The sequence below is a fragment of the Ochotona curzoniae genome, unplaced genomic scaffold (genome assembly GCF_017591425.1).
Source record: "Ochotona curzoniae isolate NIBS_2020 unplaced genomic scaffold, NIBS_Ocur_1.0 scaffold_4701, whole genome shotgun sequence".
NCBI classification, from domain to species: Eukaryota; Metazoa; Chordata; class Mammalia; order Lagomorpha; family Ochotonidae; genus Ochotona; species Ochotona curzoniae.
In genome coordinates this window covers 11,419,504-11,434,751 of record NW_024467122.1, presented here as the reverse complement: position 1 = coordinate 11,434,751, position 15,248 = coordinate 11,419,504, and the positions used below count along the sequence as shown (strand labels likewise).

Genomic DNA, 15,248 nt, shown 5'->3' with positions numbered 1-15,248 from the left:
CCAGGGCTGAGCTGATCCGGAGCCAGGAACCAGGAGCTTCTTCCAGGTCTCCCACATTGGTGCAGGGTTCCAAGGCTTTGGGCCGTACTCCACTGCTTTCCCAGGCCATCCTCAGAGAGCTGGATGGGAACTGGAGCAGCCAGGACATGCACTGGTACCCAAATGGGATGCTGTGCTTGCAGGCAGAGATTAGGCAACTGAGCTGTTGAACCTACTCTTAATACAAGTTTCTAATCATGGCAGCTTTCAAGAAGAGTAAAAACAATTACTAAAGGAGCTCCATGTACTTGCTAACTTGTATCTGCTAGCCCCCAAATGCCAGCCACAACCAAGCTTTTGCCAGTTTTGTTAACCAAGCTCTTCTTTACCAGGGAAGAAAAAAAGTACGTGAACCGATTTTGGAAAGAACTCCGTGTGGGAGACTTTGTGCAACTTCGCTGCAACGAGATCATCCCTGCGGACATTCTGTTACTCTCCTCCAGTGACCCGGATGGGCTGTGCCACATTGAGACTGCCAACCTGGATGGAGAGACCAATCTGAAGCGGCGGCAGGTGGTTCGTGGCTTCTCAGAACTTGTAAGTGACCCGACTTGCCAAGGTATCAGAAGCATCTCAGATCATGGATGCTCTCCCAGGCTCCTTGAGCATCAGGGCCCCTGCATGTACCCCTGGGTCAGGCCAGGCTACTTTTCCTAGTAGAGAGATCTAAGGGTCTAAGAAAAGCCATAGTCTACACAAGGGCGTGATCAGCCTGGTCCGTGATGAGCAGCACTCACTGTTTCTGATTTTGATTTCCACCATCTACGCTGAATTTCTCAGCAAAGTGTTTGGAGCAACTGCAAAGTTAGGACATTATGAGCTACTGTGCTATTTCGCTGAATGGCAGTGTAGCAGAAATAATGCCTGCCTGCTCCCAGCATGCAGTTCAGGAAGGTTTTCTCTTCAAGGGAATTTCTGGGCTCACATTAGGTCTTCAGTAACTGCATTATGTCTTAGATGCTCTCCAGCTACAACAACACGGCCAGGGGTGAAGAGTAGGAAAGGTAGTCAGACCTGACCACTGCACTTCCATGTAACACTTGTTGCAAAAAGATATAAACTCTGCCAGGGCTCTTTACCTTCCATCTGTGCAGAGGTGAGAAATGGCTGCCCCTCTCTAGAACCACAGAGGGCACACTGTGCTAATGACAGATAAAAATCAGTGGCCTGACCCGTCAGGCCACCCAGCTTCTAGAGAGATATGGATTTGGTTGGCATCTCTTAGGTTGCCTATCTGAATCATGCCTTGAGGGTTTGGCTGTCAGCTGGTATTGATACATACTTAAAGAAGAGGTTTAAGGGCTTGGTTCCTGCAATTACAGGGAGAACACCATTGAGAATTCTCTGTGTGCTGTGCGGGTAAGATCAGTGCCCAGCCCCCACACAGCTGGATCTCCTCCAGGAGAAAGTTGTGTAAGGCCTTGGGATCCATCAGCTCTGTGCAGCACTTGGCTTTGATATGCAGCTTGGTTAGCACTGTCTGGGACTATCATCCCTGCCATTAACCCACGACATGTCCAGGCAGCCTTGCAGTTGTCTGAGCACCCTTGCAGAAGACTAGAACAGGTCCTGGACTGGGTGGGATGCCCTGCCTGCCTTGATTGGTGGGAGTTTCATTCCCCTTGCTACAACTCTGTCACCATGTGACAAGCCTCTGACTTACCATTCTAGCTCCTCATATCCATCCTAACTTCCTCATTTATTTTACTTTTGCCCCAACTTTTGTGTTAAGTGTATTTGGAGAAGCTGTCTTAAATCTCTTTCAGGAATGCAAAGCATACATAAAAATTGGTATTAGTATACCTGTATTTTTTAGTGGAATGACATGATCCCAGATCAAGAAAATTGGCTATGAATATGAGCCCCACATGCTGCCTCACCCATGTGTGTGTGCATCCATTGTCTTAAATAGCTTTGGGGAATAATTTATCCACACTCCCAGGCATCACCTTTAGATCTACCCCATCTCAAGGACCCAAAGCAGCTAGGGCAAAAAAACTAACACTGAAATCTGTAATGGGGCAGTGTCATATTACCAGTTCTCATGATCTCAGTAGGGAGTTAGGGAAGACCATGGGCTGCAACCGTACAGTGTCATTCTCCTGGTGGAGTGCCTGTGTGTACAGGGAATGATGGCCCTGAGAGTCAACATGCATTTGTGACTAGCTAGCAAAACCCCACGGTAGAAAATACAGAAAACCCTAAAGACTGCAGACCAGCCTGTCCACGCCTGGGATGTTTGGAAAGTGCAAAACCACAAGTGGTCAGTTATCAAGAGTTAACTTCCTGGTTTTATATCCTCACTGTTTAACTTTTTCAACTTCTGAACTATGCCCAAGAAAAGAAAGACAGTACATCTCCTCCTTTTTGTTGACCAAGAATTGAAAAATCAAGATTCTAATTGCAGCGTGAGAATGCCAGGAACACTTATGTATTCTGTATTTAAGTGTGTTCTTCATGATACAAGGTTAGCTAGTCTCAGACAGGGGAAGAAGTGACAGTGCTCTTATATGTTTATTTGTGTCAAGGACATTGCAGTAATTTTTCAGCTCATGCATGATCAGCCGGAAGTGGTGGTTCCCAGAAACACTCAAATCAAAAATTACCTTGGCGTTGGTGCAGGAACTAGGAGTATCCACCAAGGTGTAATAGCACAGAACACGTATGATTCAGTTAGGGCAAGCTTGACATAAAGAACTCTGTTTGGGAGATTGGATGGTGAGAAGTACCGGTACTCTGAAGAATAAAAGAGCTGGCACAAGGGACAGGGAAAGCCACACTCCTGGGTCTGAGATAGTTAGGCTCTCCCTACTCAGGGCTTATGATGCCAAGGAAAAGCTACTGAGCGGTTGCTCTGCTGGACTTAATGTACCTCAACTTGAGAGTGCTAGAACTGATCCAAAGCCAAGATGAGGAGCCAGGAGCTTATTTTTATAAGCAGAGATAGATAAAGATGGTGGGAGAATCTGCCCTCTGCCAGTCTGCTGGTTCACTTTCCCAGTGGCCTGCAATGGCCAGGCCTGGGCTGGGCCACAGTTAGGAACTAGAAACTTAATCCAGATTTCCCATGTGGATGGCCCCACCCAGTCACTTCAACTGTTACTTTCTGCATCCCAGAATCTGCAGGGGCAGGTTGCTCGGGCTCCCAAATGCTGTCATATGGAAAATGAATGTTTTAATTAATGTTTTTTTTAATTAATTTTAGAATGCTTAGTAAAATGCATGACAATCAAGAAAATAAGTTACCAAAAGAAGAAACAAATTATGTAGGATAACAGATATTAATTATTTTTCATACTCTCTGTATATTAACTGCTACAAATAAAGCAAAACATGATATTTGTGTTTTGAGTTTGGCTTGCTTTACTAAGCATAATTTTATTATTTTTATGACTAATAGTTTGTCATGTATAGATACTGCATGTGTTTTATTCAACCTACAGTTAGGAAAACTGTAGCTGAGCTAACTGCCTTCCCCTCACATCATTTTATAGACAAAAATTAGAACTATCAGAACTGGGAGGGCCCCTCAGGGTGGAGTTGCCAGCAAGAGGGTTTTGTCACCTGTTTAGTTGGCAAAGAGGCTTTCCCGTGTTCAGGGCTTCCTGTTCCAGGCTGCCACTGGCACTGTGCCACAGCCCAGCCAGAAGTGACACTTTGCCTCTGCTCATACTTGCAGTTATTTCTGCAGAATTAAGGATTCTTAGATCCCTATAAAAATTGGTCTTTCAGAGACTCATTTTTGTAATTTTTAAACATTCAATAGATAGTAACTGAGTGTCTATTGTGCTTCAAGTAGTGTACTGATCAAAAATTAGAAAGCGTTTTTCCTCCCATGACTGCATATATGATGAGTGCAAATAAGTAAATGAGGGTAGGAAGAGTAATGATAAGTCAGAACTAAGGACATGGCGTGCCAGGTGAACACCGAAACTTGAGTTGTGAGTGGAGCAGGAAGAGCTGGAGGGAGCACACCCAGAGGCCAGGCCAGCTTACGGGGAAGAGCAGTGCAGGTGACTTCTGTGTTGATGCCTTTCCTGAGGATGTATGTTCCAATAGTCTGTCTTTCAACTGGATGTGTTGGATTACTGCCCACAATTGCACAGGCCATATGTGTAGCACTGTCTAATTGTTAAGCCTACGGGAAAAGCTGTCCCTAACTCTTCCCAGGTGTGTGTGTGTGTGTGTGTGTGTGTGTGTGTGTGTGTTTCCACGCCTGGACATGATATACATGCATATTGGTGTGTGTTCTGGATAGGAGAGATGAGGAGTCACGTATGGAAACCTCTGGAGCAGGTGAAGGTTAAGGAGCACTACTCTCAAAGTTGCCTTCCTTCTGCACAGTCTCACTTTCACTGATGAGTGGCAGGCACGGCACTGGACAGTGTTCCCATGGACGACAGGAGAGGAGAAGGGCTCACGTGGATCTATCTTTCACTGCACTGCATTTATGTGGGCCTTCTGCTTTACTGTTATGGATCTCAGTGCTGTACTCACTTATAAACCAGGCACTTCCTAGGTACAGGGAGAAACCCATGGTGTATAGGTCTCAATATTATCCATGCTTTCAGACTTCCAGTGGGAGCATTGATCATGCATACTTAATATCCAGCCCCGCTCTGATTCTCAACGACATGGTTTTACCTCCACTTCGTCACCAAATCCCTAAGAGTGGTCTTCTTGCTGAGCCCAGAATTACTTTTTCAGAACTCAAGGGGCTTAGAAAACTAACTTTAACATTTTAAATATGCAGGAGACTTTTTTTTTTCTAGTTCTACCTACACATTCTTCCAAAATTATTTCTACCAACAGGGAAATTAGACATGGGAAAGTACAGCTTGCCAAGTGGTTCTTGTACCAAAGTTTCTTTTGCATTGAACTTTCCAGGTTGTGAGTAATTGAATTTAGTTGTATTCTCTGTGTTAAAATAGAACCAAAAGCAATATAATCTATCATCTGTGTATAAAACAAAGGCACTTGGTTCAGGATGCATTAATTGGACTGGTCAATAGTAGGCCTTTACAGTAGGCCTCTCTGCTCTTGGGTGTTTTCATTCTCAGTTTAGCAAGCACAGTTCTCTGTACGGATGTTAAATAGGGAGCGGAAAAGACATAAAAATCTTTTAGCAAAACCACAACTTTGTTTAAATCCAGTTGTGTATGTGCTATGGTTTTGGGATGTGACCCTGGTTTTATAATATCCATCATGTTTACCTCATGGGAACTGGAAGTTAGATTGTACGAAGATTTGTTTGGTTCTAATTCTGGTGGCCTTGCCATTGATTCTGTTCTGAGTCTGTGGTCTGCCCATTCGTCACACAGAATAAAGCACTCTGATCTCAAGGAGAAAGAATGCCACAAAGTTGATAAAATTAAACTAAACTGACATCCTTTCCAAAGAGATTTTATTATATCTATACTTTAGATTTCATTGTATACATTTAACCTCACTCTTCTGGTATGGCTAGCAGTGGCTATTTTTTATTCCAGGGGAAACAAAGAAAACTAAAGCAATAAAAGATTTTTATTCAATTTGTTAGTATGCAATGGGATACACTGTTATTCTCTTTAACTATATTTTCTTTTAAAAAAAGAAGCAGAGGGACTTAACCAAGTTTCATCTTTATTAAATGAAGTTGAATTAGGAAAAATATTTTGTTCTGTTCATCTTTCTTCTTTATCTGAGAAGCAGAAAGAGCTTTTACCCAGTGATTTGTTCTCTATACACACACAATGCCTGAATCTGGGCTAGGATGAAGCTGGCAGCCAGAACACAATTCAAATCTCACCCATGGGTGGTAGATACCTAAGTGCTTGAGCCACCACTGGCAGCTTCCAAGGGAATGTACTAACAGGAAACTAGAATCACAAGCAAAACTGCTGTGTGAACGCAGGCACTCCTATAGGGGATGCAAACAGCTGGCTTAACCACTCAGCCACATAGCTTCTCCCAGTGTGAGATTCTGTATACTCATGGATGTGTCTGTGTGAGAACATGTGAGCAAACATGTGTATGCAGTGTGTATATGTTCCAAAGCAGAAATAAAATTGACTGCACTTTGTTAGGTTATCTGTTGGTCAGAAGATATTTTTTTTTTCCTGAGCTAAGACTACACTGTTCTAGAAGCAGGTTGACCTGCATGAAACTGTTCTGAGGGACCTGGGGTCTTCAGGGTCATTGTTAACAGCACTGCAGGCATCAGGCATTTGTAACCCCTGTGTGACGGCCTCTGGAACTCTCTCTCCCCTTGATGAAGGGCCTGGGCCTGCTGTTATTTCCCTTGGTCTTGTTTTACGAGCAGAATGTCCACCAAGAGGAAACTTCTCTGTGTCCACAGAATACAACAGGAGACTGCCCGCCACTCCCTGGTCTCTGCAGCCTTTTGAATTCTTTGTTATCCCAACTCTGTGTCTCAGTTTGTAGGAGTCTCTTTCCTCATTTCACCCCGAGTTCCTGGGGAAGTCCTCCAGCGCTGTCAGTGTGCGCGTGCATCTCAGATGGAAGGTTGTGTTTTGGTTCTCAGTTCAGTAACTGTGCGTTGTAGAGTTTGACTCCTCCAGCAGTAAGAGAAATGGAAGGGGATACATGGCCACATTCGTGTTTGCGTAGTGATAGTAAAGTTACCCAGACCTGAGAGGGGACCGACCTTCTGAGGAAAGCAGCAACTTAGAAAAATAAAGTTCGCTTTAGGGAGTAAATCAATAGATGGAAGATTCATTCTCTCTCTTTCTCCTCTCTCCCTCCCTCCTAATTCTGCCTTTCAAATAAGTAAGAGAATAAATCTTTCAAAATTTGCTGCCCTACTCAGGGTGCCAGCAGAGCTATATTTCATGCCACCTAAATTGGACTTGATGTTGAAATTATTTTAACGTTTTCTCATAATTACTGATGAATAGCCCCTGTGCTGGGGCAGGGACTTACTAGGTCTACATGGAATTATTCCGAGGAAAAAAAAACAAAAAACAAGACTCTTTTAGTTTGTCTATGTCTGAATGCCTTATGTATTCCCCATTCCTGATACCAAAGGCCAAGAAACTTCAGGGTCTTTGCCAGCAAAAAGTTTCTGAGTCCTCGGGTTCCAGAGAACAAGTGCTTGGGTGTGTCCACCAGGGTTGCCTCTGGTAGGAACTGGACCAAAGCCTGCTTCCTTACCTGTCACCACTGATTACAGCAGCGCCACCTGTCACCAGCTAAAAGCAAGCCCTTTCATTTGTGAGTGAAGGCCAACTTCAAAGGATTCCAGGCCTAGGTTTGTTTTGGGCAAAACTTCAAATAGTTGGTTTACTCATCCGGCCTTTATCAAGGTTTTGGAACCTTGAGTCCCAGGCAGGAAGTTTTGTGAGGAACAACTGAGACTGACGTCTGCACCTTGGCTCTGAGGCCTGTGAAGGCCGTGGATGCCTTCCTGGGTGCCACGTGGGCTGACGTGGGAAGCGCTTGGCTCTACCACTGCCACCCCTGTGGTGGAGTTTCAGATCCTCACGAGCAGCTGAGAGCCAATGTGCAGCCACACTTTAGCTCCTTTGATTAGTGTTCCTTGCAGAAGCTCCAGATGTAGAGACTGGCTGTGACTGACACCCTTGGCGGTGGAAGGTTTTGAACATTCGCATTGTAAATGTGGTGGTTGGTTCCCAGCCTGTGGCTCACCAGTTGGCCTGTGTCAGGGGAGAGGAATTTCTATGTCTGTCTGTCCTCCAGGGTAGAAACAACCTTCAGTGATGGCACCTGGTAGACATGGAGAGAACTTGCCACCGTGCTGAGGCCCAGATGTACCAGACCCTTGCCCCAACAGCATCATCCAGTAACACTTGCCATTGCCTCAGGGATCAAGCACTCAGGAGCTCCCTGACCCCATAGAAAACCTCCTGAGGAGCCAGGGAAGAGAGGTTCACTTTCTCTGCATCCTCAGGACCAAGAAGGGAAGAGATGCTGGGTACCAGCCTCGGTGATGTTCCAGCCCTCAACTTCCAGCACTAGCACTGCGCAATGACCCCTGCTCATTTCCGGCTCTGTTTAGTAAGAGTCTGTTAGCAGAGATGCCAACTGATGTTTCAGTCCGCACTCTGGGGCCGGGGGGGGGGAGTGTCACAGCTGGAATCCATAGGCAGAGAGGCCGAAGGCTTTGTCGGGACCTGTATGGTTTGAATATGGTGTGACTGTTCCCCAGGGTCCAGGTGTAAAAGGTTTGGTCCCCAGGGTGCCACTGTGCGGAGGTTGGGGAGCCTTGTAGGAAGTCCTTAAATCACTGGGCTTTTTCCCTTCAGAAGAGGTTAAGGTACCTCTTTGAGGGGGCTGTCACAAAAGGAGAAATCCTGGCCCCACTCAGCCGTCTCTGCTTCCTGTTTGAGATGTGGCCGCTTGTTCCAACACGTGGGACACCATCCGCTGCCTCATCAAGCCATCCACTGACTGGGGTATGTGTTGAAGGTACATGCGAAAGGGCGTTCCTAGACACTCATGGAAAACTGGATCAAAAAATAAGCTTATCTGGTCATAGAGAAAATTGGCACAATCTATGCAAAACTTTTCCAAAATGCATGTTTTCTGTGAACTTTCTGAGGCGGTTTTCTACTGAAGCAGCACCTGCTACAAGGCTTCACCAGAAGCTTGTCCTGCAGTCCTGAAGGCTGAAAATCAAGATCAACTGTTAGCCAGGTTGCTTTCTCCCAAGGTTTCTCTCCTTGTCTTGCAGATGGCACCTTCCCCCCAATGTTCCCCTGGGGCCTGGCCTCTGTGTGTGCTGCTCCTGAGCTTCTCTTGGTGTAACACACCAGTCATTCCGGACCAGGCTCAGCTGTGTGACTTCATTTTAACTCTGTTACCTCGTTTAACAATAGTTAACAGTTTAACAGATAGTTACATGCTGGAACTTAGGTGGACAAAATTCAACCTGTAGCCCTTTGGTTTCAGAAGGCAAGTGACTAGTAATGTTATCACACTGGCCATCTCAAACCAGCTCCCTCTCTGCGTTTCAATTCTTTGTGCTTGCGGGGAAGAAAATGCTGTTGCTGAATGGATTTACAACCCTGGTAAGGGAGCCAAAGGTGGAAGTGCAGTAGCAGGATGGATGGCTGAGGCGTTTATTATATACCAAACACTTTGTGGAAGAGAGTAGGTCAAAGACACAAGAAACAGATGTCAGTCATTGAAGAGTTCTCTTAGTATGGATGTGTAAATGTCTGAGTTGAGGTGGTAACAGAGCAGAAACTTTTTCTGCAAAGTGTTTCCTTTAGAAATAATGAGGGAAGACCTTTCGATTCTTGATGGAAATCGCCCCTCCCCTTGATTTTAGAGTTTTCTTCAAGGAAGGCACTGAATTTCCATTGGAAATAGTATCTTGCATTTTTCCTGATTCCTGATATGTTTACTTTGTACAAATAGGCAAGACTTACTTGCTAACAGTTATAAATCAAGAGCGCTTCTGAGAACCAGTTTGGAAACACAAGGCCTTGACCTGGACATGGGCAGTGGGTGTGGGGATGGGAGTTGTGCCCATGTTCCCACAGCCAATACCACCTGCACTTAGTCCAGCTAAGGGCCAGTGCCTCGGACTGAGTTTACACCCAGGACACAATAACGTAATGCAATATTTGGTTTTATTAGTCAGAACAAGCCACATTTTTTTCTGTGATTAAACCTTTCACAAAAGTCCACAGTAACAGCTATGGAAATCTAGGCATAGTTGTTCCATAACATACATTTTCCATGACTTTTGAATGACCTCTGTCATGCATAGAGGTCAAGACTTTTTTTTTGCACCAAAATAAACATCTTTTAATTCCATCTTCCACACATTTTAAAATTTTTAAAAAATTTTTCTTTTTGATGATGATTATATGGTTGACCGTGATGGGGAGGGATTGAGAGTTAGGGAAAAGTGGGTGAAATCATTGTTTCCCAATTCTTTCCTTCTTTTTGTCTCTGGGGGAAGGAAAGAGTTAAAGGGGAAGCCACACCTATCCTCCCAAATGTCCCAGTACCCGGGGGTGGGAAACGTCACCCAGTATCCACCCAGGGTCCTGATGTGGTACATGTTCTGAGGGTTCTGACCAAGTGGTTTAGATAATTCTGAAACGCTGTCAGTTGTAACAATCCAGAGGTGAGGCAACCCTCCCAATGTCCACTGACTGATGGAGTCAATCTCAAGTTTCCATTCAAAGCTTTGGTGTCCTTGTTTGCTGGGGCATTTGTCCAATTTGTTCTGTTCTCCTTCCTCTGCTGTGATACCAAATGAACTATCATACACTCCATGTGCATCAGCTTCTATTTCTACTGCTTCGCCTTTTTCTCTCACAGGCAGGTTCCAGGCCCAGGCCCAGGCGACTCAAGCCCAATGCAAGCCCATGACCCCTGGGCTCATGAACCTGACTCCCACAGGCCCCAGGCCAGCATGGCTCACCTCACCTCAGCATCCCCAGTGTGAGTTGGCTGGTGTTGCAGCCAGACCTGGCCCCTACTGTACCCTGTCCTGGTTCTCAGATCTGCCAGTGGACGTTGTGAACTGATTAAGTCTGATCTGTCCTTAGACCTGACCCAGATATATGCCAGCGGGTACTGTAACCTGGCATGATCAGGGCTGCTCCTTGCCTTGATTCTTCACTCGCGTGCATGGACTGCATCCCTACAGAGGAGTTTCCCAGGTTCCTCTTTTGTCTCCTCCCGGTAGCAGATCTCGCACACACCAGTGGGTCCTTGGCCCAGGGAGGGTTTTGTCCTCCTCTTGTCCTGGGAACAGTGGCCTTGTGCAACCTGCCTATACCCTTTCTGGTTCTTACTGTTGGGTTTTGTAGCCTAACCACATCTAGTCCACGCCCAGACATAGCTTTCAAGTGGTTCAGCAGGAGTCAAGACCTAGCCCAGCTCGTTCCACACCCAGCCTGGCACCCATAAGTACCAGTTAGTGCTGGAGTGCAGTTCAGTCTGTTGCTTCCCTGTCCTAATCCACCCCATACCGAGGGAGGGTATATCCATGGCCAGCTGAGCCTACTGCCCTCAGTCCAGCTCTCATGCTCACCAGTGGGATTCCCAACCCAGCAGAGTCATCCCCTTAGCTCCCCAGCCAGCCCTGTTCCCATCCACAGTTCTTGGGCATGCCAGTGGAGATTGCAGTTTCACAGAGGTAAGCCCAGTTAACCCCCACAGATTCTGCCACAAGACACGGTTCTCTCACATGTTAGTTATTGGCCTATCCTATCTTCACCCTTTCCCTGATCTGACTCTCATTGGTGTCTATTGTGATCTTGCCCTGTCTGGTAGGCCCAGCCTTGGCTTTAGTGTGTGCCAGTGAGTGGTACTCAGTGATGGTCGATGCTAACTACCCAGCTCTGGTCTACCACATGTGCTGGTGCTTCAGACTGACCTTTAAAGTTCTTCCTGTTTCCCCTTCCAACCGCTCGGACTCAGCACCCTCGCTTACCTGAAAGCACAGTGGCCTTGTCCGTTGACATCCCACAGTAATCATTCCTCTCCTGAACGTGAACCCTGAGGTCCCACTCAGCCTCAGTTGTGTCATAACCCATACCTCATGTAAGCCTATACACCCAAGTCACCAGACCATGTCACCGCTTTCCCCAAGGGCTTTCCCCAATGCCATTAGCATATGGGGTGCCCAGTCTGGAGTCACCCCTGCTGCCAGACACTGCAGTTAAGCAGGGCAGAAAATACCCTTCCATCAAAATTGAGGGATCTAAGCTGTTGACTGTTTAGAGATGGGATTCGAACCCAACTCTCCTAGGTTCTTATCCATGCCTCCAGGATACGGATTGTGGCTTCATGGTGGACAGATGTCTAGGCATGAAGATCTGAAGTCCCTGTGAGCATTGCAAGCTCCATTCCTTCCACCAAGAATATCCAGAAAGCCAAAGATAACTCCCTTTATTTGGCATAGGCCCTGGTGGGCCAGTGGGCTCTCAGCTAGGTGGATAACCATTGTCATCACTGCTGCTGCCATCATTGAGAAGCTGCCTGGTGTAGCAGCCACTAGAAAAAGGAAGATTGGAAATGACATTTAAAGTGAAGGAAAGCAAGCATTGCATCTTTGTACAGAATAACCTGATAATAGTCCAGTAAATGTGTCTGAAGTTGGCTGCACTGCCTTGGGTGCAGCAAGTCCATCAAGCTGCAGAATTTAAGGAATAATTGTACAGTTGGGGCATTAGATGAGAACTACCCAGGGTTCTGAGCTCCCAGTTGTGAGTGAATTCTCACAATGAGAAGTTCCCTTGGGCCGTGCCTTGCCAAGGACTTCCCAAGGACCTGGCCCTCATGCAGAGAGCAGGGCAGCCTGAACAGTACCGTGAGGAATTTAACCATCTCTGGAGTTTCCCCTCCGCCAAAGATCGAGGTTGTGGTTGTGCACACCCTAGTCTGTGACTCTAACCTGAGCCTTCCTGGTGCAAGGAAACCAGATAAAACAAACCCTAGACATACCTTCCCAGGCAGGAGCAAGTAAATACAAATCCAGTAGAAAGTTTTTTTTTTTTTTAAAGGGAACTCTGTCATGCATTGCTGTTATCTACAGCTATTGCATAGAAGAGTGGAGGCTCTTGGCTTACTGTGCTACTAACTTAAGCCCCTGTCTGGGCTGCAGCACTGAGCTCTGCAATGCCGGCCCCCCGTCTGCTGCTGGTATCCCCTGGAGACACCTCCCTGTCTCCAAGTGCGAGATTCCAAGTGCAGAAGTGGAAAAGACAGGTAGAAGAAAAACTTAATTTGTGTTCATTTTTTTTTCTTGTCTCCTCACAAGTGTCCATCAGGCACAGTGCAACAGAAGTTTTAAAGCCAGTTTTTCCCCACCTTTTCATGAGTCTTGTGCCCCCTAAGGTACACATTTGCTGGATCCAAAAATAACCAGAGTTACTCTCTGCCATTATCAGGTGGCTGCTAACACTTGGCACTCTTACAGCTGGAGGTGGAGTCCCTGTAATTCCTAATATCACAGAGTGAGCTCTACTTGGCAATATGGTTGTATTTCAAGTGAAGACAGGAGTGTAGCTGAAATCACAGGAGAATGCTGCTTCTGCTACATCATGTCACAGGCTAGATAACTTAAGATTTTTTTAAAAAAAATTGCCATTTGGAATTGAAGAGAAGTTCAATCTTGAGACGCCGGTTAATGCAGGCTCTGATAAGGACCTGCTTCCTAGTCGACAGGCAGTCACCTCCCTGCTGCCAGCATATGGCCCAAAGACGGAGAGGTGGCGGGGCCGGGGGGTGCTCTTTTAAGTCGCTAATGACATAAGAACTGTATTTATCTGTTTTGGTAACTAGAGTGAAGTACTTGAGGCTGGGCGTTTTATGAAGAATCTAGGTTTGTTGAGTTCAAGGTTCTGGAGATTCAAGGATGTGGCACTTGTATCAACATTCAGCTCTGATGTGGGCTCTCGCAGCTGTACTACATCGTTATGGGAGTGTGTGTGTGTGTGTGTGTGTGTTCAGGCATCTGCACATGCTTGTTTTGGTCTCCTTACCTCTGTATTATTATTTTTTTTAATTTTTGCCATTGTTTGTAAAGTTGACAAGGATTCACCTCCACCTCTTTCTTTATAAAGTCACTAGGTTGTCTACCCCGATAGCCTGATCTAATCCTCACCACCCTTAAAGCTCCTGATGCCTAAATACACTCAGTGTTTCACAGTGGGGATTGAATTTCAACACCTGAGCGTGTAGGGACACGGTCCGTCCATAAGAGTTCCATCTTCATGGAGCCTGCCAGAGGCTCTGCCATGTGTGTCATTGCACTTGGCTTAGGTTTCAACCTAGAACTATTGGAGGATGCACAGGGTCTCCAAGGCAGGGAGCAGCCTTGTCCTGAAAACCCCTGCTGTGACCTAGGGCTGCTGTGCCCTGCGTGTTAGGAGTGAGAACAGTTTGCCTGAGATACCTTGTCTGCAGGTTGAAGCAGTCCAGCAGCAGCAAAGGCTCCACTCCCAGCCTCTGACAAATGCAGGTCCCTGGGCCCCAGCCAGCTGTCCTGAGTCGGGATTTGTATCTTGACAAGACCCTGGGGGAATCCACAGGCCCCTCCAAATGTGAGCAGTGCTGGATGTGGGCATGGTCTCAGGGGGTGGGCAGCCCTTCAGTTCCTGTTGCGCTTCTCGTGGAGCTTGATATTTCTATCATTTGCTAATTAAGATATTTCTTTTATAAAAGGCGCAGACATAAGCTTTCCTCTGCCACGTATGCGCTTTTGAAAAGCTGTTAGTGAAGCAACGTGAAGCTGTGTTCTCCCGTAGAGATCATTTTAGGGATGCTTTATTTGCATTACTTATGGATCAATCACAGTGGGCAGGGCTGACTTTGATCTGCCAAGAAGTTGACCATTAACAGCAGTTATCTGTAGGGAGCCCAGGCTTCCTGGATGGATTCCTTTATGGAGGGTGCCAAAGAGCAGACGCCCTGCTGGGTCAGCTCCTCATTAGCCTACAGTTTGTGTTCCTTCACTCCTGCTCTCTCAAATGAGGACCAAAGACACGCACACCCAGTCGTGGTGTTTAGTGCAGGTACCCCATGGCCAGGTTAAGGTGATGCACACATTTAAGTGTCACACGTACTGACTCAATCTCTTGTGTAGCTCCCCTTGTTGGGAGAGGGTATGAAAAATCAAAGGCAACTCTGGAACTTCAGGTGAGGGTGCTTGAAGAAGCCTGGGCCGTGATAGTGGGATTCCAACATCTCCAGAGGCAAGTGACTAGCAGGCGGGAACAGCATTGTGATGAGCTGTCTCGCAAGGGCCGAATCCTGGCACAGTAAGTAACTGCAGTTGACAGACTGGCCATGACATGGCCTGGGTTCCCCCTTCGAGTAGACACTGTGAGACCTAAAGGCTCTGAGGCCCTTCTGTGTGACTGCCCTTTAGGAAGAAAGGCAGGAATGCTGCAAGGTGCGTTGTGAGGTAGTAAGTACGCAGAAATGAAATGCAGTTGTACTCAAAAGCTGAGTGCTGAACTTTCCCTGGGAAAGTGCCTGGGAGACCAAGAGCAAGGGAGGCCATGCCTGTGTGCCTTTCATTCCCTACAGTTGAAATGGACCCCTTTGGTTACCTGGGAGCAACTTGAGAGAAAGCTGTGTTAGCATCTCTAGTCTCAGCGGGACACAGAGCAGTGGGCCGGGCCAGGAATCCCTGAATTGTTGAAGATGCACTGCAGGTGAGGTTGGATAAATAAAGGTGGCCTAACTGGCTCCAGTGGAATTACTACTCCCTGACTTTA

The 15,248-nt window shown here is 46.6% G+C and overlaps 1 protein-coding gene across 1 annotated transcript in view; it reads left to right on the top strand.

The window, feature by feature from the left end:
- ATP10A (ATPase phospholipid transporting 10A (putative)) overlaps positions 1–15,248 on the top strand; it is a 142,458-nt gene that overhangs the window by 67,053 nt on the left and 60,157 nt on the right. The window contains exon 2 of the mRNA XM_040969940.1: positions 372–576. Coding sequence (XP_040825874.1) covers positions 372–576 — 205 coding nt within the window. The remainder of the gene's footprint in view (positions 1–371; positions 577–15,248) is intronic.